The sequence below is a fragment of the Marmota flaviventris genome, chromosome 18 (genome assembly GCF_047511675.1).
Source record: "Marmota flaviventris isolate mMarFla1 chromosome 18, mMarFla1.hap1, whole genome shotgun sequence".
Lineage (NCBI taxonomy): Eukaryota > Metazoa > Chordata > Mammalia > Rodentia > Sciuridae > Marmota > Marmota flaviventris.
The window spans coordinates 52,726,711-52,751,464 of NC_092515.1; the positions used below are offsets into that span (position 1 = coordinate 52,726,711).

Here is a 24,754-nt window from a genome sequence, read left to right on the forward strand (position 1 = left end):
CTTCCCCACCCTCCCGCAGCTCCTCGGCCCCGCCCCCTGAGAGGGCCCCGCCCCCAGGTGAGGCGCCCTATCGAATGGCGCCGGAAGCCCCGCCCTGAACGGTTGCTAGGCTCTGGCAGCAGGAAGTCCCGCCTGTCGTGTAGTCGCCGCCAGCGCCGCCGCCGTCGTTGTTGTTGTGGTCGGTTCGCTCAACTCCGCGGCTCCGAGAGCCGGGTTCGTCCCCTCCCCGCCGCCGCCATGAAGTGGATGTTCAAGGAGGACCACTCGCTGGGTAAGCAGTCGGCCGCCTGCCCAGCGGCAGGGGACCGGAGCGGCGGGAGAGCCCCCTCCCCCACCGGGCCGCTCTGGGCCAGGGCGGGCGGGGCAGATGCCGCGCTCCGGGCTCGGGTCGCCAAGGCCCTGCCACCTCCCCATCCCTGGGCCCTTCACTGACCGGTTGCCACCTCCGCGGGTTCTTCCGGGAACTAGGGGACGAAGGACTGCGGCTGTGGGGACGACACATCAGGGCCCGGGGTGTGCACGGGTCGCTGGGGGGGGGGGGGAAGGGCGGAGGAGGGACAGCGGCCCGGGAACCGAGGACCTGCCGGCGGGCAGGCGCGACGTCAGCTCGGTGTGTTTCTCTCACAGAACATAGATGCGTGGAATCCGCGAAGATCCGAGCGAAGTATCCAGACCGGGTTCCAGTGAGTATTTGGACCCTCGCCCCCTCACCCCACTGTCACCTGTGTCGTTGAAGAGCCGTGATAGGGCCTTAGGCCATTCAACAGTTGACAAGTTGGGGTTCCAGTCCCTGTAGCAGATGGGCCAGTCTGGGTCGGGGCGGCGGCGGCCAGGGGGTAAGGGGCTAGGGCTGGTGCTGTTCAGGTGCCTCAGTGCTGAATCTCCCGATCTAGGCCAGTGAGCTGTCTGCAGTCTCTGGGCTCCCTCGCCAATTATGTAAGGAACGATGTTCTAGGACAGGGCAACAGGTCACTGCCACTTTGGGAATGGTGGTGGAGACTGTCACTTTAGTCTTGGAAGTGATACTTTAGTCCCAGGACCTTCATCTTTAACTTTGAACCTCTATCTTTACTAGCTTCTTTTCTTCACCCTGACCCTGTCATCATGCCTGACCAAAAAAAAAAAAAAAAAAAAAAAAATCTGAAATTTTTTTCCCTTTAATCAATAATACAAATGATCTGATATTTCATGGGGCGGGGGGATAGTTTCTATTATCCTTATTGATTTTCAAGGGACATCGTGGTCTGTTATTATAGCTCTTTGCTTGTAACCGATTCCTTTGGGGAGGGAGCTGGAGGGGCAAATTCAAAACCTGTTCAGAGAGAAGTAACAGCCCATATGAACAGCTTTATTCTTGACTGGCTGGGATTGCCAAGCATGTTATAAGTCCATTCATTCTTGTTTCCTGTGTTCCTTGGGATCTTACTTCTCCAGTAGTGTGGGTCCATTCTGGGGTACTAGAGTAAGAGGCCATTGGAGAAACCCTCACCAGATTTTCTTGTGTCTGCCTGGATAAAATGTTGAAAAGCTTAGTAGCTGTATTTCTCTTTCAAATGCTATCAGGGGTGAGAGAGATAATTGACCACAGAAAAGCACTTAGGTTTTCCCTATAACACAGTTATATTGGTTCTTAGCCTCCAGAGTGTGGCTTATTAAGTCATGGGCATATTTTCTCATGCAGTTTCCCACCCACATCCCTCCCCACACTGTTCATCACCTCCCTGACAGTGTAAGGCCAGAGCCTCATTTAGGAAATCCAGTCTTGACCTCTTCTTACTTTTCCAGGTGATTGTGGAAAAAGTCTCTGGCTCTCAGATTGTTGACATTGACAAACGGAAGTACTTGGTTCCATCTGACATCACTGTGGCCCAGTTCATGTGGATCATCAGGAAAAGGATCCAGCTTCCTTCTGAAAAGGCAATCTTCTTGTTTGTGGATAAGACAGTCCCACAGTCCAGGTGAGAGATGTTTACTAGATGAGCCCTCTGGTATTAGACATCTCTTTGGCTGCTTATTGAACTCAAAACTTTGGAGGTCTGGAAACTCTAGGGGTCCTGACCCTGCAAATGTGGAGCCACAACCATAGCTCCAGGAAAATAATAAAGGGCTAAAATACTTTTGAGTGAACTTTGGCTCAAGAAAATAAGACAAGGTTGGACTTTAAAAGAAAATGTTCTAGCTTCAGATCCCCTTATTCAGGTTTAAGCCACAGATAGAATTTAGGCCTGAAATGAGGTTTTCTGCTAATGGTTCCTGAAATCAGCACTGTTGCTCTCCACTGGAAGCTTATGGGCCCTCCTGAGGCTCAGCTTCAGTTAATAATCGTGCTTGCTACAAAAGTCTGCTCTTTGCCATTGTGAGTCAGTATCTTCCTGATCCTTAAGTCTGATAAAATAGCTGCTGTCCAGTTAAGGACTCTGAAGTCCCTTCACAGACCTATACTACCTCTGTCAGCTTAATTGTTGTGCTGCCTGTTGACACCTGAATCTAGACAGGAGCACTGTAATTTCTCTCTTCAGTGTAGTTGACAATTCAGCTTTAGTGCCCTGTGAAAAATGGACAGGCTCAGTTTGAATCTTTGGTCAGTCCTTTCCTAGTACTGATTGGGCACTTCTGAGCTCAGAACTAGATTCTGGCCCCCTCAGTGTAAATTCCTGGTCACATCTTAGTGACTCAAACTAGGTTTCATGTTACCACCCAAAAGTAAACTTCTAAAAGCTAAGGTTTCATGCCTATAATTCCAGTGACTTGAGAGGCTGAGACAGGGGGATCCCAAGGTTGAGGTCAGCCTGGGCAACTTAGTGAGACACTGTCTCGAAGTAAAATAAGGAGAGCTAGGGATTCAGTGGTAGAGCACTTGCCTAGCATGCATGAGACCCTGGGTTCAGTCCCCAGTATTGTAATCAATCAGTCAATCAATAGTTAAGGTGTTCATCAGCCCTGGGAACTAGCCAGAATATGTTCCTGTTAAATTCTTAAAAGCTCCAGAAAAGGCCTGAGCCAAATTCCAGACCTTATTTTTACTAAAGGTGAAAAACTGGCTATTCTTTGGTCTGATTGCTGCTTTCACAGTCTCTACCACCTCCACTTCCTGTTGTGTGTTAGCAAGGCGGGGCAGGAAAGAAATGAAAGGCACTGCTCTTTGAGTGCCTTGGTCTGCTATTGCTGTAGCTCTGGAAGCTGTGGTGGTGTTTCTAGTAGTGATCTTGTCACTGTTGGGATCTTGTAGCCTCCCTTTATAGGCCTCTGGGCAGTGTGTTAGCAGGGGAGGAGACCTTGGGCCCCTGAGGTCACTCTCAGCTTCCCTTAAGGTGTTGGAGGAGGAAAATCTTATTTCATACCACCTGGAACTTTACAGAGCCTTGGCGATCCTATTTTCCTTCTTCCTGGAGGTGGTGGTAGCTTAGTGGGAGGAAGTAGATGACTAGGATCTATGGCATTGAGTTTATTTTTCTCCATGCTGATCTTCTGATACTCCTTGAGGAAATGAAGCAGGCTTTTGGAAACATTATTTCTCTGATGGTGCCATGGTAATCTAGCAATTAAAATGGCTGTAGATTTTATGAGCTACCCCTTTTTTATTATCCCTGAGATAAATAGAATTGGAAATGAAAAGTGATTCTCAGGTCAGGAGAGGTTGCTTCAGGGCCATTTTCTCTCCAAGCCCCATTTGCCTTTTCAGTCTGGGAGAATCCTTCCTAAAGTAGATTATATGTGACCCAAATCTGGATTTTTATTTGCAGTAAATAAAGTTGAACCCTTGAACCTGGAATGCTCTACCACTATACCCCGAGTCCTTATTTTTTTGTTTTTCAAATTTTGAGACATATGGGGCTGGAGATATAGTTCAGTTGGTTGAGTGCCTGGCTCCCATGCGCAAGGCCCTGGGTTCAATCCCCAGCACCATAAAAAAAAAGTTGCTAAGGCTGGCCTCAAACTTGCCTCAGACTACTGAATTGCTTGGACTATAGGCATGCCCATCACGCCTAGCAACAAAGAGGAATTTTAGAACTCAAATCCTCACTCTTCAGGATGTAGAGAAAGAATATCAGCTGGGGCCCCTCTGCCCAGGTCCATAGCACTTTTGGGTACAGTTAATGATATCTTGCCCCACAATTTATGTAGCCATTCTTTGTTCATCTTGGAGTTTTATTCTTTTTTTTTTTCTTTTTTGTATTGGGGATTGAACCTAGGGATGCTTAATTACTCAGCCACATCCCCAGCCCTTTTATTTATTTTTTATTTTGAAACCAGGTCTTGCTAAGTTGCTTAGGGTCTTGCTAAATTGCTTAGGCTGGCCTTGAACTTGGATCCTGCTGCCTCAGTCTCACAGTCTGGGATTATAGACCTTTGCCACCACACCCAGCTTATCTTGGAGTTTTATTCTTTTTCTTTTTCTTTTCTTTTTTTTTTTTTGTAGATGGATGGCATCGTTTTTTAATTTATTTTTTTAATGTGGTGCTGAGGATTGAACCCAGTGCCTCACACACATGCTAGGCAAGAGCTCTGCCACTGAGCTACAGCCCTAGCCCTGGAGTTTTACTCTTAAAACCAAATTTGTTTATAAACAAAAAAGGCATGTGACACCATCAGGCCTTATGCAAATGTAATCACCCATAGCAACACAAAAGAAAGTGAACAGCCTCCTCTTTAGCTCTTTTCCAGCCTCCTCGGGGAAGCCTGGAGTCTCTTTTAACCTTCATCCAGTGCTTGCAGCCTGCAGAGAGTAGCTGGGGAAATCAGAACACACAGAGGATGCATCAGGCCTGCAGGAGCTCTTCTTGCATAATTGACAGGTCTGCACAGGAATCACTTATGCCTGAGGCTGAAGAAGTAACTTCAGTTATTTTTGCCTTGAGGTTTCATTATAGTTTAGAATAATTAGAGTTAAATAGAAACAGGTTTATCCCTAAGAGTTTTACTTCCTTAATTCTTTCTGAATTCTTGTTTTAACAAATGGGGGAATCTCACTTTCCTTTTTCACTTAGCAGTGGAAAGCTGAATTTTCAGTTTAGGTACCTGTATCAGGAATCAGGGCAAAACCAGAAAGGGAACTAACTTGATGCAGACAGAACTGACAAAGAACATAAGTTTCCCAGCCATGGCCTTAGCGGGGAACCCAGATTTGGCAATGGTCTTGTATCTTTAGAGCACAGACAGGAATCATCTTCTTTTTTTGGTGGGGGATGAGAGTGCCAGGGATTGAACTCGGGAGCACTCAACATCTCCAGCCCTATTTTTTTTTTTTTTTTAAGTCCATTTCTTTCTTTCTTTTTTTAAGAGAGATTGAGTGAGAGAGAGAGAGAGAGAGGATTTTAATATTTATTTTTTTTAGTTCTCGGCAGACACAACATCTTTGTTTGTATGTGGTGCTGAGGATCGAACCCGGGCCGCACGCATGCCAGGCGAGTGCGCTACGCTACCGTTTGAGCCACATCCCCAGCCCTGTTTTTTGTATTTTATTTAGAGACAGGGTCTCATTGAGTTGCTTAGCACCTTGCCATTGTTGAGGCTGGCTTTGAACTCGGTCCTCCTGCCTCAGCCTCCCTAGCCTCTGGGATTATAGGCATGCAGCTAGGAATCTTAATTCCCTGTTTAAAAATAGAAACAAAAGTCTGTTATTAAATATCTAAAATATTATAATTCGACATCACGAAACTGGTACTGTTAAAGATGATGGTGTCTAATGGTACATCCTTTATTTAGAAATGAGCTTAAATTAGCAATTTTGGGGCTGGGGATAAAGTTCAGTTGGTAGAGTGCTTGCCTTGCATGAACAAGGCCCTTGGTTCAATACCCAGCACACACACACACACAAAAACAATTTAGCAATCTTGATCATTTCTAGGTAAATACCACAGGGTTTATTTCAGCAATGGAACAAGGTCTGTTCATTTCAGAGAAAAATCTGATAAACAGGTATAACCTGAATTTCCTTATATTTTAGAATCTTGGGGATCTTTCAGAATGAATATATACATAGACATCCACATGTATATACAATCTATACATATATATACATATGTAAATAATTAAAAAAAAAACTTTTTATTATTGAGGATTGAACCCAGAAATATTTTTACCAATGAACTACATCTCCAGTCCTTTTTTTGGTGGAGGGTGGGGGAGAACCAGGGATTAAACTCAGGGATGCTTAACCACTGAGCCACGTCTCCAACCCCTTCTTATTTTTTGAGACAGAGTCTCACTAAGTTGCTTAGGGACTCACTAAGTTCCTGAGGCTGGCTTTGGACTTGGAATCCTCCTGTCTCAGCCTCCTGAGTTGCTGGGATTATAGACATGTGCCACCATGCTGGGCCTTTTTTTTTTTTTTTAATGTTTTATTTTGAGACAGGATCTCCCTAAGTTACCTAGACAGGTCTTGAACTTGCCATCCTCCAGCCTCAGCCTCCTTTAGCTGGGATTACAGGTGTGTGTCACCATTCCTGGCTCTTCAGGGCCATATGAACTTTTCCTTTTCAGCCATTACGTTTCCAATTTCCATAGTAGTGGTTACTGTCCTCTGTCTTTACCCCACCTATCCTCCTGCTGAGAAATAAGTCCAGGTCCAGTGAAAGGACATGGGTTCCTCAGCAGATGGCTGGCCAGTGTGTTTCTCAGTCCAGCCAGTTTATGAGTCAGCCTGAATCGCAGCCTCTGTGACCTGCCCTTGATCTGGGGCTGACAGCAGGTTTCACATGGATTCAGTACTCACAGTTGTAGATCAGCCTCCCTCAATTCATAGGGCTGTTGAGTAGCATAAAACTAATGTTTGAGGCTGGGGATGTTGCTCGGTGGTAGGGCGCTTGCCTAGTGTGCATGAGTCCCCGAGTTCAATCCCCAGCACTGTAAAACAAAACAAAAATTAATGTTTACCTTCAGGAGCATGGCTGTTTTTGGATGTGGATCTTGCTGAAACTTGCCCTTTTTTGTTGGTTAATTCCTCCAGTGCAGAAGTAGTTTTGCCTGGGTCTGTGTGATCCTGAATAGAGGAGTGGGGAACAAAGTTTTAGGAAAAAATTTAGGTTCATCTCACTCAGTACTTCAGGGTCCTACCTCACCTTAGATTGGCCGCATGTCTTCCATTTGTCATTATCTTTTCTTGTTTCTTTCCTCATCAGACTTAGAAGGTGGCAGTGCCCCTGACATCCAGGCAGCATCCTTCTCAGATGTGTGTATGAAGTACTTGATGACACAGCATTAGGCATGCAAACGCGGGACTGGAGGTTACCTTTGGGTGTCTTCTAAGCCACCTCCCACTAACTTGAGCAGGAAGCCTTGGAGTTGCAGTGCTGCTTGTGAGATGTTCCACCACCTAGCTAGCCTGGGTAGCGTAGCTGGGCAGAAGCATTAGAGTTGCCTCTATGCTTCAGGGTTCTCGGCCATTCCAAACAATTCAGTGCTGGTGGCTCAGGCCTCTGGATTTTGAGAGGGGAGCTCATTCCCTGAGAGGCTTATGGAATGTGTTCTAAACCAACATACCAGCCTTCTGCTATACAGACTACCTGCTGAGTAAGGTTACATTTTGCCCCCCTGTACTTCCACTTGAATGCACTTTTAATGGGTCTTTAAACAAATTTTTTTTTTTTAAACTCTGTTTGTGGTCCAGCTCTTTTTGGCTCCTGCCAAGTTATTCTGACATTGCATGAGTGTAGTCCAGTCCCGAAACGGCTATTTTCAAGTCATTTGACCATACCAATGTGCCATGGCAGCCACTGAAGCCTCAAAATCAGGAAGTTGTGTAGCATTGAGCACTGTCTGGTTATCAAGTTCCTTGCCCTACTATAAGGACACACTACTTTGCTGTCAACTATATAGAACTTCCACATGATTCTTTGTGGGAAAAGAACAGGGTTGGACTGTACATTAGGCACAACCATTAGCTGTCACATTACAACATCAGAAAAGACATAAGTCTTTCTTTCTTAGAGGGAGCACAAGTTGATGATAAGAATGTTTCCTAGTTTTTTGACATAGGGTGCATTATTTGACCTCTCTGTGCCTTAGTTTTCTTATCTTTGAACTGTGAATTGTGATAGCACTTGCTTTATAGGATTGTTATGGGGATCGAAGGACCTAACCTGTGTTATGTATTTGGAACAGTGTTTGGCCCATGCTTGCTGTTATAACTAGGATTTTTATCAGCCTCTGTTGTTGCTTGGGCATTGCTTAAACTGACAAAACCAATTTTTACTTAAAAGACAATGGAATCTCAAAACAGAAAGAAGCAAAAGCCACATTTTTATGGGCCTCTACCTGCCAAAAGTCAGGGCTGAGTCTCAGAACCTGCCTTAGTAGTGGTTCTGTAGTCATTGCTCACTGTGCGCACCATAGAGTCTGGGGTAGGCTGCTGGTATGTATGAAGTTCCATGAGTATTTCTTATTTAGTAGTGGATCTAGAGTCATTGCACTAGGGCTTCTAACTTGCTAGGGAAAGAGCAGAACGTGGTCTCCCAAATGGAACTCAACTAAGTGCCAGGGGACGGTTGTCTTTGTATTGCAGTGTCTGCTAACCGTGTTAACACATTTGGTGGTGGCAATGGTGAGATGTTACCACAGGTCTCATTTGTGGCACCCTGAACACTGACCATGTGGGGTAAAGAGAGTTGTGGCACTAGCTTTAATTGTTTTCTTAGTAGTCTCATCCTGAAGAGTCTCAAAACTGGGTTTTCTCTCCAGGCATTCTGTCACTGGGTAAAAATCTGGGGAGGCTCAGCTGCATGTTCAAGCTCTTCTGCTGGTTGCTGGCTTTGTACTCACTTCCTGGTTTCCTACTCCCTGGTAATATGGGCTCTTAAAGATGAGCATCTCCCCGCACCCACAAAAGAATGTTTCTTTATTCTCAACCTGGCTGCATAAGGACTCATCTTAGGCATTTAAAAATGTGCTAATGCCTGGGTCCCTCCTCCAGAGATTCTTAATTGTCTGGGGTGGGGCTTGGGCAGGGAGATCTTTGTAAAGTTCCCCAGTGATTCTGATGTGCAGTCAAGGTGGAGACTGAGCACTGTAAGTATTCTCATGAGCTGGATTCCTTCCTCTACCTACCTACGCCCGAGTCCTCACATGTTTTAGGGCATGCAGACCTCATATATGATTTGCAAATTTTCTAGTAGCTACAGTAAAGAAGTAGAAACAGGTGAAATTAATTTTAATAGTTTGACCCTAAATATCTAAAATTTTATCTTTTCAACATTTAATCAAAATTGAGATTATTTCACTTTCATACTAAGTCTTTGAAATCTTGTGTTTTACACTTATAGTACATTTTAGTTCAGACAAGCCACATTTCAATTGCTGAATGTAGTCAGAGGCTGCTGTATTGGACAGCATCGATACAGGACATTTTTGTCACAGCAGACATTTTTATTAAACAGAGCTGTTCCAGGGAGCTCTTATTTTACAAATTCCAGGTCAAGAGATCCTCACAGGGTCACTGTTCTTATTTTACGGGATGCTGGCAGCAGGCCATTTCATATTCATAGCCGTCCACCCCGCATCCTTAATAGTCTTCCCACACAGCTGTCCCAAGCTTGAAAATGGTGCAGGAAGAATAGAAAAGGAGAAAACAAAATCCCCTTTTATAGATGTGCCTGTGTGTGTTTACATGTGGGTCCCAGTCAGCCCACTAGCAGCAAAGCAGCAGGGGGTGGGGCTGCCATTGCTTTACCAGGTTGAGGCCTGGGACTCCTCTCTAATCAGGCTGCCCCCACACCTGGTTTACATGTTGAGACTTGTCAAGGCTGTTAACCTCAAATGTCTGAGGTGAGCTTTTAGACGAGCATCTTACTGCTGCTTCTAGTTACAGCGTCGTTCGTGGTCACACGTTTAGCACGCATACGCCTCCTGCTGTCTCAGGTAGTTGCATGGTGTCATGGTGTTACTAGTCTCACTCTGGAGTTGGGACAACTCAATTTCATGACAGAACTAGATTAGATTTCCACTGCAGTCTGTTTTATGGTCTAGGGAAAGCCAGCTTCCCACCCACACTTTTAGTTTAAGGAAACTCTTTATTTCGGAAGGGTTCTTTGGAGCTTGGGCAGGCAGGCCTCTTTGGATCCCAGATACAGTATGAGCTTTTTTGCCTTATGTGTGAGGGGAGAAACTTCTCTTAGATGATGTTGACGGTACCTACCATAAGTTATAAATCTTCAAATAAACCAGCCTGGAGGAAAGAGCCCAATATACTCTTTCTTACCAGGGTCCTTTACCCACACAGGAATGGTCTTTAGGCTCTTCATTTTGCTTAGTTTCCCCCACCCCTTGCCCTTGGCATTTAAAAAGAATTCAGGTGCTAACCAGCCTGAGCTCATTCAAGGAGCTGGCTTTTTAAAAGGATTTACTTACATGGTTCTGCTTCTGGACTGGAGGATGGAGAATTTAATTCTGGTTTTATCTACTGATTCCTAATTTGTTTTAATCTTTTCATGGCTCCATTTCCCATCCATAAAACAGATTGCAGGTCATAGCAGATACTGATTCCTGAATTATTTTTTACTATATGTCCCTAAAGATCAAGCTCCTTATCTTTGGGTTTTGCTCTCCTGACACCCAGACTCAATTTTCAATTATGTTTTTTATTTTTCTTTCAAGCCTAACTATGGTACAGCTTTATGAGAAGGAAAAAGATGAAGATGGATTCTTGTATGTGGCCTACAGCGGAGAGAACACTTTTGGCTTCCAAGGGCCAGTGCTGGGCTAGGCTCATCGTTCCTGCTTGTGGATCTTGTAAATAGCCGGCCATTTTCAGTTGTTCCAGAACCTCTTCACATAGAACTATTAGTGCATTTGTAACTGGATTTATTTCTTAATATATTGGAAAGTTTTGTTTCCCTAGACTAGTAAATTATCATACAGAGTTTTATTTTGAGTTTTTCTTTTTGTGCACTGTCCTCATGGCTATATTCTCCAGAGAACTTGTTCCTCTGGGAATCATATTTAATGAAGATATTTCCATAATGAAGTGAGGTAGGTGTGGTATTAAAAGTGAAAGGGAAATAAATGATGCATTTAATCTGGATTATGTTTGAAGTGTTAGATGGCTAAGTATTAAAAGCATCCAAATTAAATCCTTAGCAATCAGAACACTTGCTTCACTAGATTCTGCCAACTGCCAATCATGTTGGACTGAGCTAATCTGTTCTCTCTTTCTGAAACTATTAAGGTAAATAATTAACAATAAAATTTCCTCTTATAAAGGCATTTCAGTGTGACCATGTTCTTTATTCACTTTCATTTGAATGGGTCAGAAAAATGGTGCCTACTTTTGCCAGGCTGGGAGAAGGGCTTATGGGGGCCGTAGCAGCCCAGTCTGGAACTGGAAGCAGTGTTTGGTATCAAAAGGGGACTTTTTTTTAAAGAATAGTTAATGTATTCACATGGTGCAGGTACCATGAAAAGACAGGAATATGTTGCAAAGTCTTGTTTCCCCCACTGTTTTCTGACTCCTGCCCCTTATGGGAAACTAGTTTTACTGGCATATTTCTTTTTATTATTTTTTTAGTAGTATGCTTAAATATGAATATATGTCCTTATTTTCTTACATTATAAATATATAGATATTGCTTTTTAAAAATATATATTTATTTTTTAGCTGTAGTTGGACACAATACCTTTATTTATTTATTTATTTTATGTGGTGCTGAGGATCGAACCCAGGGCCCTGAATCTGCCAGGTGAGCACTTTACCTCTGAGCCCAGTTCGACATTGCTCCCTTACCCCCAGTGCCATGGTTTGAACCCAGGGCCTTCCTTGCACACTCTAGGCAAGCACTCTACCACTGAGCTACATCACTAGTTCTTTTAAAATTTTATATTGAGACAGGTTCTCACTAAATTGGTGAGGCTGCCTCAGCCTCTCAAGTAACTGGAATTACAGGCATGAGCCACACTCCTGGCTACATTGTTTTTTTCATTTAACATTGTAGCCTGGTGATCTTTCCATATCAAACCATATCAAATATACATACATCCTTTTATTTTTTAACTTTTTCAATATATAAAATGTTGGGGATGTGAAGTATCTAGAATTCTCACACACCCTATTTAAGTGTATGACACCATCACATTCAAAAGCAAGTTGCAAATATCTGGTAAAGTTCAATGTGTATATAATCCATGGCCTATCAAATTCCATTTCTATGTATATATTCTAGAAATAGCCTCACAAAAACAAGAAATGTACATGAACACTGTGACCTCATTTTTATGGCAAAAAAAAAAAAAAAAAACCAACTAGAAATAAATGTTCATCAACAGGAAAACAGAGATAATAAGTGGCATACTCATACAAAGGAATACTATACAGCAGTTAAAATGAATGAACGAGAGCTGCAGATATGAACATAAATCTACAAATCTCCAATGCTGATTAATGAAAAAAAGCAAGACCAGAAGTTTTTAAATGTGCAAAAGAGCTGTATATACTGCTTAATGATATAAACTTATGTAATACAAGTATAAACTGTGCAAAGGAATGAAACACCAAGTTCAGGATGGTGGTTACCACATGGAGGGAGGGGAATAGGGCTAGTGATGGGTGAATGTAGGGTTTTAAAAACATCTATCATGTTTCAGTTCTGAAAATAAAAACCCGAAGCAAATAGAGAAAAATAGTTTAGTTGGGTGGTGGGTATTTATTTTTTACATTGATGTTTGCAATATTTTGTAACTTTTTGGTTTAAGGTCCAACAGTGAGAACAGAGATAGGCCCCTTTTCAGAGGAGTGAATGCAGCTGGCTTTATTTCTTTTTTTCTATTTTCTTTTTTTTTAGTTGTAGATGGACACAACACCTGTATTTTTTTTATTTTTATGTGGTGCTGAGGATGGAAGCCAGTACCCTCCACATGCAAGGCGATCACTCTATCACTGAGCCCCAACCCCAGCCCCAGCCCCTATTTCTTATTTCCCCTTTACTTCTCAGTGCAAGAGAGGCTGGCTTCCAGATCTGCCACTTCCCTGGCCCTGTGTTTGTGGGGGTTACCAAAATAATCTCTCCATTGGACACTTTTTAAAGCTGTTATCTTCCTTGCCTTTCTTTTAATGTTTAATTCTTTTAAAAGTTTAACCCAGGGGTGCTCTACCACTGAGCTACACCTTCAGCCCTTCTTTATTTTGAAACAGGGTCTCCTTGAGTTGCTGAGGGTGGCCTCAAACTTCAGTCCTCCTGCCTCAAGCCTTCCAATTCACTGGACTACAGGTGTGTGCCACTGCACCTGGCATAATATTTTGTACTTTAGATGCCTCCCTCCTTGAAGCTCCCAATTGGCTATTCCTGTTTTCCTCCAGCCTCTCAGTCACACCCAGTCCTGTGTTTCTCTGCCTGCTCCCTAACTTCCATTTCCCCAGGGCTCCATCCTCAGGAGAGAGGGGCCCCTCTCTTCTCATTCTGTACATTCTTTCTGGATGACTGCATCCCGACCTTGTCTTCAATGACTTCCTATAAACAGATTGTCCAAGACCATGCTCTTGACTCCAGTTACCACTTTGTCCTGAGCTCCAAACAGCCCCTCCACATGTCCATGGGAGGCCCTCATCTTGTGGTATCATAGAAGGCTCTGAGAGTGAGCTCTCCTGTCCTCCTCCCAGACCAGCACCCCTTCCTGACACCTTGTTCCATTCTCTCAGGCAGTAACCTGAAGTCATCCTTTACCCTTACTGCAATTTGGATCTGGAATGTCCCCTAAAGTCTCGCATGTTGAAGGTTTGGTTCCCAGTGCAGTCATGTTCGAGGTTGGGCCTTTGGGAAGGTGACTGGATCGTGAGGCTCTACCTCATCAGTGCATTCATCTCTGGGTGGCAATACTGGGAGGGGTGGAAACTGGAGGAGGTGGGGCCTAGCTGGAGGACTTGGGTCACTGGGGACATGCCTGAGAAGCGTGTAGCTGGCCCCTCTTCTCTACTTCCCTGCTGGCTGCCATAAGCTGAGCAGCTCTCCAGCACACCCTCCAGCCATAATGCTCTTCCTCACCTCCAGCCCACAGCTATGACCTGGCAGCCCATGGACTGAGACCTCTGAAACCACAGGACAAAAATAAAGATTTCCTCCTGTAAGTTATTTTTCTCAGGTATTTTGTCACAACAGTAAAAACCTGAGGAACACAATGCTTCCTCATCTTCATCCACTGGTCACACTCAGCCTTACAGCCTCTGTGAATTCCTGGTCAGTCCCCATCCCTTGGGCTCCTCAAACCACTGTTGTCTGGGTCTCATCATTTCTCTTCAAAATGCTGCAGTGTCCCCTCGACTGTGGCCTCTGCCACTATTCCTGTTCCTGCAATCTGTCCTCTCTGCTGCAGAGGAGGTCAAACTTCCCAAATGTAACTTCCTTTCTGATCCTTTTCCCCAAATTCCTGAAGTACTGTGTCACTGGGACAAAACCAGTCTAACAAGACATAAAAATCCTCCCCCTTCTACCCAAGCGCGTTGTCAGCTGATCCCAGCCTCTCCGGGCCCTGTCAACCTGGCATCTCTGCTCTCATCTTCAGCTTCACATAGGATGTTTCTCGGCCTCAAATACCTTTCCTGCAAAACTGTCCCCAAATCTACCATCATTTCTTTTTATTTGCTGACTCCTAGTCCTCCGCACTTCCTACTCTGCTCCTGAGAGTGCTGTGCCCTTCCCCAGGGCTGTGCTGTTCCACTGTGAAGTCACTTGCCATCGCTCCTGTCATCAAGGAGCACATGATGTCTATCCCTTATCCAGTACCTTGGGGGCAGGATACAAGGACTGGCACACTAATGAGACTCAGGAGGGATAGGACCAGCCCTCCTTGGACCTGAGAGCCTACTCAGCAAGCACTAACACATCTTAATTTTGCAGCAGTTTCTGAAACACACTGTCGTGGAATGGGCTTGTGAACCAGAGTCAAAGGCAGCCCAAGGATCTCTTTCAAGGAGAATGTGGAAGAAGGAGAATGAACTCACTCTTCATTAGACTGAATTGTAGAAAGCTTTTAAAAGCACAACTGCCAGGCATGGTGGCGCAGGCCTGTAATCCCAGCAGCTCAGGAGGCCCAGACGGGAGAATCATGAGTTCAAAGCCAGCCTCAGCAATGGCGAGGCACTAAGCAATTCAGTGAGACCCTGTCTCTAAATAAAATACAAAATGGGGCTAGGAATGTGGCTCAGTGGCCAATGCCCCTGAGTTCAATCCCTGGTACCCACAAAAAAAAGAAAAGAAAGTACAACTGATTCCTTTTCATCTTTATTTCTTAGGAAAAAAACCCAATCTTAGCAGCTGACACTGAGGCAAAGAAAGCCACGCTTTCCGTAGGAGGTCTCTACATGCCTCTGTGATCAGGCTTGTTCCCCCTCCTCAGCCCCTGGAGAGGCTGCTGCTCCAGATGTGGGAGGCAGCACTATATGGAAGCCAAGGTGCACATGCCTGGCGTGCAACAAGAGGCTCCACAAATCTGTCCAGTATTATTCTTTTGAGGACAGACTCTTACATTTTTAGCAAAAGCTCTCAGAAGTCAGGACTGGCAAGTTGGAGTCACTTCTGAGCAGAAGGGGCAGGCCTCGGCTGGAGTTCCACATGCTAGTCACTGTCAGCGTGGCAGACACCCTCCTCTTCCCTGTGCTGTGTGTTATTTTGGCACATCCCTGTGACCCCACTGCCAAGTGTGTTATGGAACCCCCATTTCAAAGATGAGGGCACTGACATTCTAAGAATGCAGTCACCTACCCAAGAGCACACAACCAGTACGTCCTACAGCCACAATTCAAACTCAAGTCTAATGCCAAAACCCACCTTTGTTCTGCTAGATCAGATGGTTGAAATGAAGGCCTGTGTTTGTATGCAATTCAAAGAAATGTACAGAAAAATCCTATTTTCTTGTTGGGTTTAGTGAAACATGCCTTTAATCCCAGCTACTCAGGAGGCTAAGGCAGGAGGATTGCAGGTTTGAGGCCAGCCTGAGTCAACTTAGTGAGACCCTATCTCAAAATTCAAAAATGGGAAAAAAAGGCGGGGTTGGGGATGTAGCTTAGTGGTAGAGTGACCCTGGATTCAGTCATCAGTACCCCCTGCTCCCTCCAAAAAAATCCATTTTCTTGCTTCTCCTGAAAAAAATTCTTAGGATCTGGCAACAATTAGATGGAATAAATAAAAACAAAACAAAACCCTCCTGTTTGAATAAGAAATATACTTCCCAGTTAACCGCATGTGCTTTCCTTTTCTCTTTCTCTTTTTCTTTTTTTGGTACTGGGGGTTTAACCCAAAGGCAATTTATCACTAAGCCACATTTATCACTAAGTTTTTATGTTGAAACAGGGTCTTTGTAAGTTGCTTAGAGCCTTGCTAAGGTGCTAAGGCTGGCCTTGAACTTGTAATCCTCCTGTTTCAGTCTCCTCCTATCTCAGTCTCCAAAGCCACCATGCCTGGCTCTTTATTTCCTACTCCTGAAGATACCTGGGTTTATGGCCCTTTACCACAGTATTATTTTAGGACAGAATTCTGCCAAAGTATATGCAAACAAAATACTAACCCATGTCTGGGCTATTCCAACAAAACATCATAAACTAGATAGCTTATAAACAACAAATTCACTTCTCAGTGCTGAAGGCTGGGAGGTCTAAGATTAAGGTAGCAGATTTCCCTGATTCTTAGATGGCCATCTTATTATATCCTCACAAGGCAGAAGAGACAGGGAATTACCCTGGGGTCTCTTGTAAAGGTGCTAATCCCATTCATGAGGGCTCTTCCCTTAAGACCTAACCACCTCCTAATACCACCACATCGGGAGTTAGGATTTCAACACACACAGTTTGGGGGCACACAAGCATTCACACCTTAGCAACTCACATAAGGCGCGGAGCTCGGCTGTGCCATCTGCCTGCTTGGCACAGGTGGGGGAGCACCGACAGAGCGGTTTAGATTGTGCTGCCATTCCTTCACCCCCGTCCAGCTGGTCTCTCAGCCCAACAGTTAATGACGTGCTAGGACAGAAGGACATTCACAGTGGCACTGGATAAGCTGAGGAACAAATACAGCATGAAAAGAGCGAGTGGAGGTGGAAATAGTCCACAAGAGGCGAAAATAAGAAAGGGAAGCTGAGGAAGCCTGCGTAGGAGGGATGTATTTTGGCAGGGACTTTATATCTAAGCGGGCTCTTCTTTCTCTTAATCAACAAAATGGAATTCAAAGCAAACGGGCAAACTAGATTGAGCCCGAATCTGTTGTGGGGTAAAGCTTAGGCTGCTGGCTGTATCATTTCTCAGAGATCTCCTGAGAGCATGCATATAAAGGTCTGTTGTGGAACTGAAGACAGACGCTGGGAATGGGCTCTGTGATCCGCTTCGTTGTCAGGTCGGTTTCACCACCAAGGGGCCCACTGTACCTCTCCCGCAGGGACACTGCTGGGTTTCAATGTGCTTTTCATTCTCTTGGCTGCCTGAGTAAGTGACCATCACTGTTTCCATTGTGAGCGCTTCCCCTTCAGGAATGAGCCAAAGTCCAGTGAACTCGTGCTCGAGACCAATTATTTGGCAGTCTGAGTTCCCTCTTGGAGTGATTTTCTGCTTCTGCCTTGTTTCCCACAGAGACACTCTGCTACATTTGGGCTTTGAAAAGCAGTGAACAGGCTTAGTTCTAGAAGCTGATTCCAATCTCTATTGGCTGGCTCATCTGGACAAATGGCAAAATGTCCATATCTGAATCCAGAGCCTGGGTTACTAGATTAAGACAAAAGTTTTTTCCATTTCTCCCATATCACCAATATGACTACTGCGGCCATCTGTATGTCACAGCATAAATAGGTAGAGTTCTTGAAAGTTTCTCATTGCGTTATATATCCAATTTTCTTTATGAATATCTAAAAAGAACAAATAAAAAAAGTGAAAAACATTTTTATGATAGCCAGGTGTAGTATCACATGTGTTTAATCCTAGGCACTCAGGAGGCTGAAGCAGGAGGATCACAATTTCAAGCAAGACCAGCTTGGGCAATTTAGTAAGACCCTTCCTTTAAAAAAAAAAAAAAAAGAGCAATCTTATTGTAGTATAGCATCCTAATTCCTGGGACTTCATTTTGTAGAGCAGACGAGAGGTCAGAAGTCCCCACATCCACACAGGAAGTTAATGGCAGAATCAACAGAACACAATTACTTCAATATCTAGACCCAAGTCATTCAATTGTACCAAGTAGCAGATAAGAAATTGTTTTAAAACTTAAAAAAATTTTTTTTAGTTGTTGACAGACCTTTATTTTATTCACTTATTTATGTGGTGCAGAGAATTGAACTCAGTGCCTCATACAGGAAAGGCAAGCGCTCTACCACTGAGCCACAACCCCAGCCTCCCCAGCAAGGAATTTTTTTTAAAAAACACATTTCAAATTGAGGTATAATTACATACAAAAATATAGACCTTAATTAATGTAAACAAATATTCATACCCAAGGAATCAACACTGCAATTAAAACAGCATGTTTGCCTCATCTAGAGAGTTCTGTGTGTTACCCTCTACTGCTTCCTCCCCAACATCAGGCACCAACCACTGCTCTGATTTCTGTTCCCTTCCATTAGTTTTGTGGTGGGAATCAAACCCAGGGCTTCCCATGGGCTAGGCAGGCACTCTGCACTGAGCTACACCCCCAGCCTCTGGGGTCTCAGTTTTAAAAAATTAAAGTTGAATTTGAATGACTGCCTGCTGCCCTGAGGTGTTTCCTGGCAGAATGTCCCCCTCACCTTTGGGATCACAGGTAATCCTTAAGATTGGTTTTGGATCCATCCTGATAGCCTTAGAGGAAGGCAGTCTTAGCCTCATATGGACATATCTTGGTTTAGAGAGATTCGTGTGCATAGGAATGTGAAGGCCAACTATGATCCCTTAATATGAGCTCTATAAAAACCCTTCTTGTGGAAAATTAAGATGCTTTCTCCAAAATATCTGCCTCCTTGGCTCTTTAATCGCCCATTCCTTCTGGAAAACTGGCTTGGTTTCTCTGGGAGATCTGCCTAAGCCCTTGAAGGCGGCACATACACATTAACTTGCCACTTGGAAGCCACTTCCCTGTTCCACTGCCCTTTGTGCCCAATGGCACTGTCCTGACAGCTGTGGCTTTCTCACTATCTCAGGGGGGCTGTGGGGCTTGGAAAGATAATTAACTTGTCAGAAAGAGAAGTGGGTTTTAGAAACTGGAAAACTTTGGCTAAGGCTTGCTCGGAACATTGTCTTAAGAGCCAAAAATGTTGTCAAGGTCCAGGTGGAAACAGCTTTCCATCGGCCACAGGCAGCGGAATCAGACAGGACCTGCGTTTCTTCTGACAGAGGCGCTGGCGGCCAGAGCCACCCATTTTCTCCACAGCAGCTTAGTTTCCCCAGACAGTGAGCTCATGCTTGGCGCTGATGAACGGCACTAAAAAAAGCATTTAACCCCATGGTTTGTGGCACAAATGACTACATGTAGTTTACATCCAAAACCATTAAAATCAACCAAGTTTTAAAAACTTGAAGGAAAACACACATACGTAGTCATGACATTAGAACCTACTTATGAACCCAGGACAAAGCAACAGTAATGCTGAAAGTGTAACAGTCCCTGAAAGAGCCAAATCTACGAAGGCTTTTTGTTATTTGGTTAGTGAAGAGAGAATTTTGTGCCAGGCACAGTGCATACACCTGTAATCCTAGAAACCTGGGAGGCTGAGGCAGGAAGATCTAAGTTTGAGACCAGCTGGGGTAACTGAGTTTTATCTAAAAATAAAATTTTAAAAGGGCTGGAGCTGTACCTCAGTGGCAGAGCACCCCTGGGTTTAATCCCTAGTACCAAAAAAAAAAAAAAAAAAGAAAAGAAAAAAGAGGACAATTCTGTGGAATTACAAGCAGAACTGCTTGAAGCATGTTGTGAGATCCTCCAACCCTGTACAACACTCCCAAGGCTATTTTGCTTTTCCTTCCTTCCTCCCTCCTTCCCTCTCTTACTTACTTTACTTCCTCCCTCCCTCCCCTTCCTTTCTTCCTTTTTCTTTCTGTACCAGGGACTGAACCCAGGGGTACTTAACCACTGAGCCACACCCCTAGCCCTATTTTTTTCTTTTGGGAGAGGGTCTCACTATTGTTTAGGGCCTCCCTAAATTGCTGAGGTTGGCTTTAAACTTGTGATCCTTCTGCTTCAGCCTCCCAAGTCACTGGGATTATAGGCATGCACTACCATGCCCAGCTTTTTTGGTGTTTCTATGGTTTAAAATTCAGAAAACTTGATCTAATAACTTAAGAGATTTATTAGCTCAGTAGTAGAGCATTTGCCTAATGAGCCTAAGAGGCCCTGGGTTTGATTTCTCCAGTTCTAAAAAAAAAGAAAAAATTAAGAGGGAACATCATCCTGTATATTTGGCAGATTACACAGAATTGTATTTACTTTGAATTTTATTATATTCATTTGGTAAGTGTATCCGTAGCTCACCTGTTGCTATGAGGTGAAGGACATCCAAATATGTGGATAGTATTTGATTATAAGCTGGCTTCTGGACTGGCCATTTCTGCACTGACCAGATTCTTATTTATTTGTTATATCAACTTCAACCAACTAGCAAAACTGCCTGAAAGGGTCTTGGGATGTTTATTAAACATAAAAAGCACGGGCTGGGGATGTGGCTCAAGCGGTAGCGCGCTCGCCTGGCATGCGTGCGGCCCGGGTTCGATTCTCAGCACCACATACAAACAAAGATGTTGTGTCCGCCAAATACTAAAAAATAAATGTTGAAATTCTCTCTCTCTCTACCTCTCTCACTCTCTCTTTAAAAAAAAAAAAAAAACATAAAAAGCATTCACCCCTGAACCCAGATAGATCACTCGGGTCTTGGGCCCAGACAAGAGCTGACTGATCCAGCGGGGCTCAGGGGTGAATGTCTGATCCATCCGTTAGCACGTCAGATTCACCCTTAGAATGGCAGGCATTCTGGCTGTGAGCTGGCTGTGCTCGGCATCATACTGCAATGCAAAAAGGCCCACAGGACATAGGACGTCATCTCCTCTTCTTTCCAGGAGGAATCAAAATTTAGTTCTTGCTGATTATTCTATTTTTGTGGCACTGGAGATCAAACACAGGCCCTCAGGAATGCTAAGCACATGTTCTACCACTGAGCTCCATCCCCCATACTCCAACTAAGGGGCAGTATGTTGGGGCTGGAGATGTTGCTCAGTATAGAGCATTTGCCTGGCATATGTGAGGTTCTGGACTCAATTTCTCAGCACCACAATCAATCAAAGAAATGAACAGGCACTATATTAACATGGTTTAAATTTTTTTAAATAACAAAACACAAAGGATTTTCAGTATAAATTCTCCCTCTTACTTCTGGGTCCCAGTCACTTCCTTTCCCTTCTCAGAATCCCTGTGTGATGGTTGTTTTTTTGTGTATTTATTCAGATATTTTAGCATATATGAGCAAAAAATAAATCTTTATCTTTCATCCTTTTAAAAAATAGAAATGGCATGTTGTAATCCTGTTGTGTACTCATTATATTTAGAAATAAAACTAGGATGATATATATAAATATATATATATATATATATTTTTTTTTTTTTTTAATTTTTTTTGGTACTGGGAATTGAACCCAGGGGCACTTTACCACTGAGCTACATCCCCAGTCTTTTTAAATTTTTGAGACAGGGCCTCACTAAATTGCTGAGGCTGGCTTTGAACTTGGGATCCTCCTGCTTCAGCCTCCTGAGTTGCTGGGATTATAGGCATGTACCTCTGCGTAATATGCCACATCATATTTAAATGAAGTAAAATCACATATTCATTTAAGTTTTCTTTTTTTATATATATTTATTTTATTTATTTATATGTGGTGCTGAGAATCAAACCCAGGGCTTCACACATGGTAGGTGAGTGCTCTACTTCTGAGCCACAACCCCAGCCCTCATTTAAGTTTTGAACCAGCAATTCCACTTCTAAGAATCTATCCAAAAGATATAGTGGCTAAAATACAAATTGTTGTATGTAGGCTATTCACAGAACACATCAAAAGGGAAGAATGAGAGCCAGGTGTGGTGGCACCCTTGAACCCAAGGGTGCTTACCACTGAGATACATACATCCCCAGGCCTTTTTATTTTTCATTTTGGGACAGGGTCTTGCTAAGTTGTAGAGGCTGGCCTGGAACTTGCGATCCTCCTGCCTCCAGAGTCACTGGGATCACAGGCATGCACCACCACTCCTGTTTGGAAGACCTCTTTAGTTGTACCTTAAGGGGGAAAAAAAGGAAACCTAATTTTATCTTTGAAATCATAAATATTTTACATAAATTTAATTTTTAAAAAGCATCCCTAAAAAGTGAAAGCAAAATGAAATAACATTCACTGTGTGTAGATTTGGAGCAATATCTAGAGAGAGGAACTATTGACTTGAAAATACCATTGCCTGAGGAGGGTTCCTCAACTTCAGCACTACTGATTTTGATCCTGGTAACCTGGGGCGAGTCGGGGGCAGTCGTGCTTCATAGGATGTTAGCAGCATCCAAAGCTCAGGTGATCTTCCATAATTGGGCACACTTGTACTATCACATATCATTGCTAGGAGATTTAGGCACTGTCCATGTGCCTAACACTGGGATAGTGTTTGAAAATATAAACTGTATTATTATTATTCAGGTGTAGTGAGGCCAAAGAACAGGAGATGACTGCCACTCACAAGAGAGCTCACTACACTCACAGATCTAAGGAGGAGGGCAAGGCGTGCCACAGGAGCCACGGAGGGAAGTACCAGAGTCATTTAGGAGGCAGAGGGAGTGAGGGATAAAGTGGGTGAGAGCCTTTATTATGGTTTCCATTGGAAGGGAGGGGACAAGGCTAAGTAAGCAGGCTCTGGTGCTATGGGCTTGTGTTAGCTTTCTGTCACTGTGACAAAATTCCTGAGATGACCAACTTAAAAACAGGAGGGGCTAGCTTGCCCTGAGAAGGGCAGTATTTTGGTTTACAGTTTTGAAAGTTTTAGTCCAGGGTCTGCTGGCCCTGCTGCTTTTGGGTCTGTGCTAAGGAAGTACATCATGGCAGTGAGGATGTGGTAAACTGCTCACTTGTGACAGCTGAGAAGTAAAAGGGGAGAGCAAGGGGCTGGAGTCCCACTACCCCCTTTAAGGGCACATCTCCAGTGACTGAAGACCTCCCACTAGGCTCCACCTCCTCAAGGTCTCACCACCCTCCTCTGGGGTCAAGCTGGGAATCCAGCCTTCAATGCACAGGCCACTGGAGGCAACCATAGCTGGCTTGTCCCAGTTTCCTAACACCTGACCATGAGTATCAGGGCAGAAGTACAGTGGCTCAGAGTGTAAGTTCCATAAAGGAGATGGTTGGGGTATGGCTCAGATTGCTTGTGTCATATCAAAACATGCACTCACTCTGTAGGAAACAGCTAGCTTGCCCTGGGAGGGCAGTATCTTCAGGGTCAGCCAGCCAAGTCCCTCCTCCCTTCCATGACAAAGCATCAGAAACACAGGGTTAATACAGGGGGGACAATCAGAAGCTTGGGTGTGTTTTCTCTTAGACTTCACTCATGTGCTTTTCCTTTCGCTGACTTTAATCTGTACTCTTTCTCTACAGTAAGCAGGAATACTGAGTCTAACAGCTTTTCTAGTTCTGTAAATCCATCCAGTGAATCATGGAACCTGAGGGTAATCTTAGAGATCCCTGACACAGCTGCTAACAATGAAAGGTGAGAGGGTGGTGGGATAGATCAGCTGACCCCACAGAAAGGGTGACCACCACATATGAAGGTCCTTTAGATATGATGCAACTCGAGTACACAGAATCACCTACGAAGTGTTCACATTGAATCAGCTGACCCTGGATCGTTATAATTAAGTCTCTACATGTAACTGCAAATGTACAGGAAATATGGCAGCAAGAGGAACCTGAAGAAAATAAGCAACCAAATCAAAACATGGGAAAATTTACAAGACAATAACCCATTTTTCGATACATAAAAAGGAAGATATAGAGTTATGGATTCTTTAAAAGACATATCAAATACCCTGGGTAGGCCTTGTTTTGATCCTAATTTGGACAAATCAATACTCATAACAATAAACAGTGTGTTGTCCTTTGAGTCTTTTCCCTTATGGACATTATGCCTGTGCTTGCCTAATGCCATTGCCAGACACGGAGGCCTCAGAGATAGGTGGCCTGTCTTGGGTATTCTGCCATTAGCCTAGAGCGGATGTTTGTTAAGTCTGAGTAATACATTCTTGGGGACCCATCACACTATTCTATATGTGCCTCTTTAAAAGTTTCTGGCCAGGTGTGATAGCACACTCCTGTAATCCCAGCAAATTAGGAGACTGAGTCAGGAGGATCACAAGTTCAAGAACAGTCTCACCAATTTAGCAAGGCCTTAAGCAACTTAGCGAGACTGTCTCAAAAAAAGGGGGCTGAGGATATGGCCCAGTGGTTAAGTGCCCCTGGGTACAATCCCTGGTACAAAAAAAAAAAAAAGACTGGGTAAAAGCTCCTGCCCAGGTGTCCTACCTGCTGTTATAGTGTGGGTTTGCTGTCAGGAAAAAGAATCCCCCGGATTAAAGCAGAATACTGCAGAGCCTGGCCTTCAGGTAGTGGTGTTTTTGCCTTTCTTACTAGCTATCTAAAAGGATTTCTTATGGAAAAAAATTCAATTATGATTTATTGTAAAAAAAAAAAAAAGATTTATTGTGTCAAAGTATTACTCCTGGGCTGGGGACAATTGATAGAGTGCTTGCCTTGCATGCACAAGGCCCTGGGTTCAATCCCCAGTATGGAAAAAAAAAAAAAAGTATT

The 24,754-nt window shown here is 43.9% G+C and overlaps 2 protein-coding genes across 3 annotated transcripts in view; one reads left to right on the plus strand and one right to left on the minus strand.

Annotated features, from left to right (window-relative positions):
• Positions 1–126: 126 nt before the first annotated feature.
• Gabarapl2 (GABA type A receptor associated protein like 2) lies at positions 127–11,199 on the plus strand. The gene is made up of 4 exons (XM_027933138.2): positions 127–271; positions 628–683; positions 1,786–1,958; positions 10,591–11,199. The coding sequence occupies exons 1-4, from the start codon at positions 238–240 to the stop codon at positions 10,697–10,699; spliced, it is 372 nt and encodes a 123-aa protein (XP_027788939.1). The 5' UTR covers positions 127–237; the 3' UTR covers positions 10,700–11,199.
• A 1,194-nt stretch (positions 11,200–12,393) lies between these two features.
• The window catches only part of Adat1 (adenosine deaminase tRNA specific 1), a 39,462-nt gene continuing 27,101 nt past the window's right edge, over positions 12,394–24,754 (minus strand). The window contains exon 14 of one of the 2 annotated variants that reach the window (XR_011705229.1): positions 12,394–17,811. Coding sequence is in view for 1 of the 2 variants with exons in the window: in XM_071604304.1 (XP_071460405.1) it covers positions 22,182–22,191 (10 nt within the window). In the remaining variant the exon portion in view is untranslated. Of the gene's footprint in view, positions 17,812–21,647; positions 22,192–24,754 lie in introns of those variants that run through there. The other variant, XM_071604304.1, reaches the window with a different exon arrangement.

What these genes read in the sequence shown, in the direction of transcription:
- Gabarapl2 (XM_027933138.2), top strand. Translation starts at nt 238, where the DNA reads ATGAAGTGGATGTTCAAGGAGGACCACTCGCTGG. An exon ending in AGTATCCAGACCGGGTTCCA is followed by an intron (nt 684 to 1,785) that starts GTGAGTATTTGG and finishes TTACTTTTCCAG; the next exon opens with GTGATTGTGGAAAAAGTCTC. An exon ending in AAGACAGTCCCACAGTCCAG is followed by an intron (nt 1,959 to 10,590) that starts GTGAGAGATGTT and finishes TTTTCTTTCAAG; the next exon opens with CCTAACTATGGTACAGCTTT.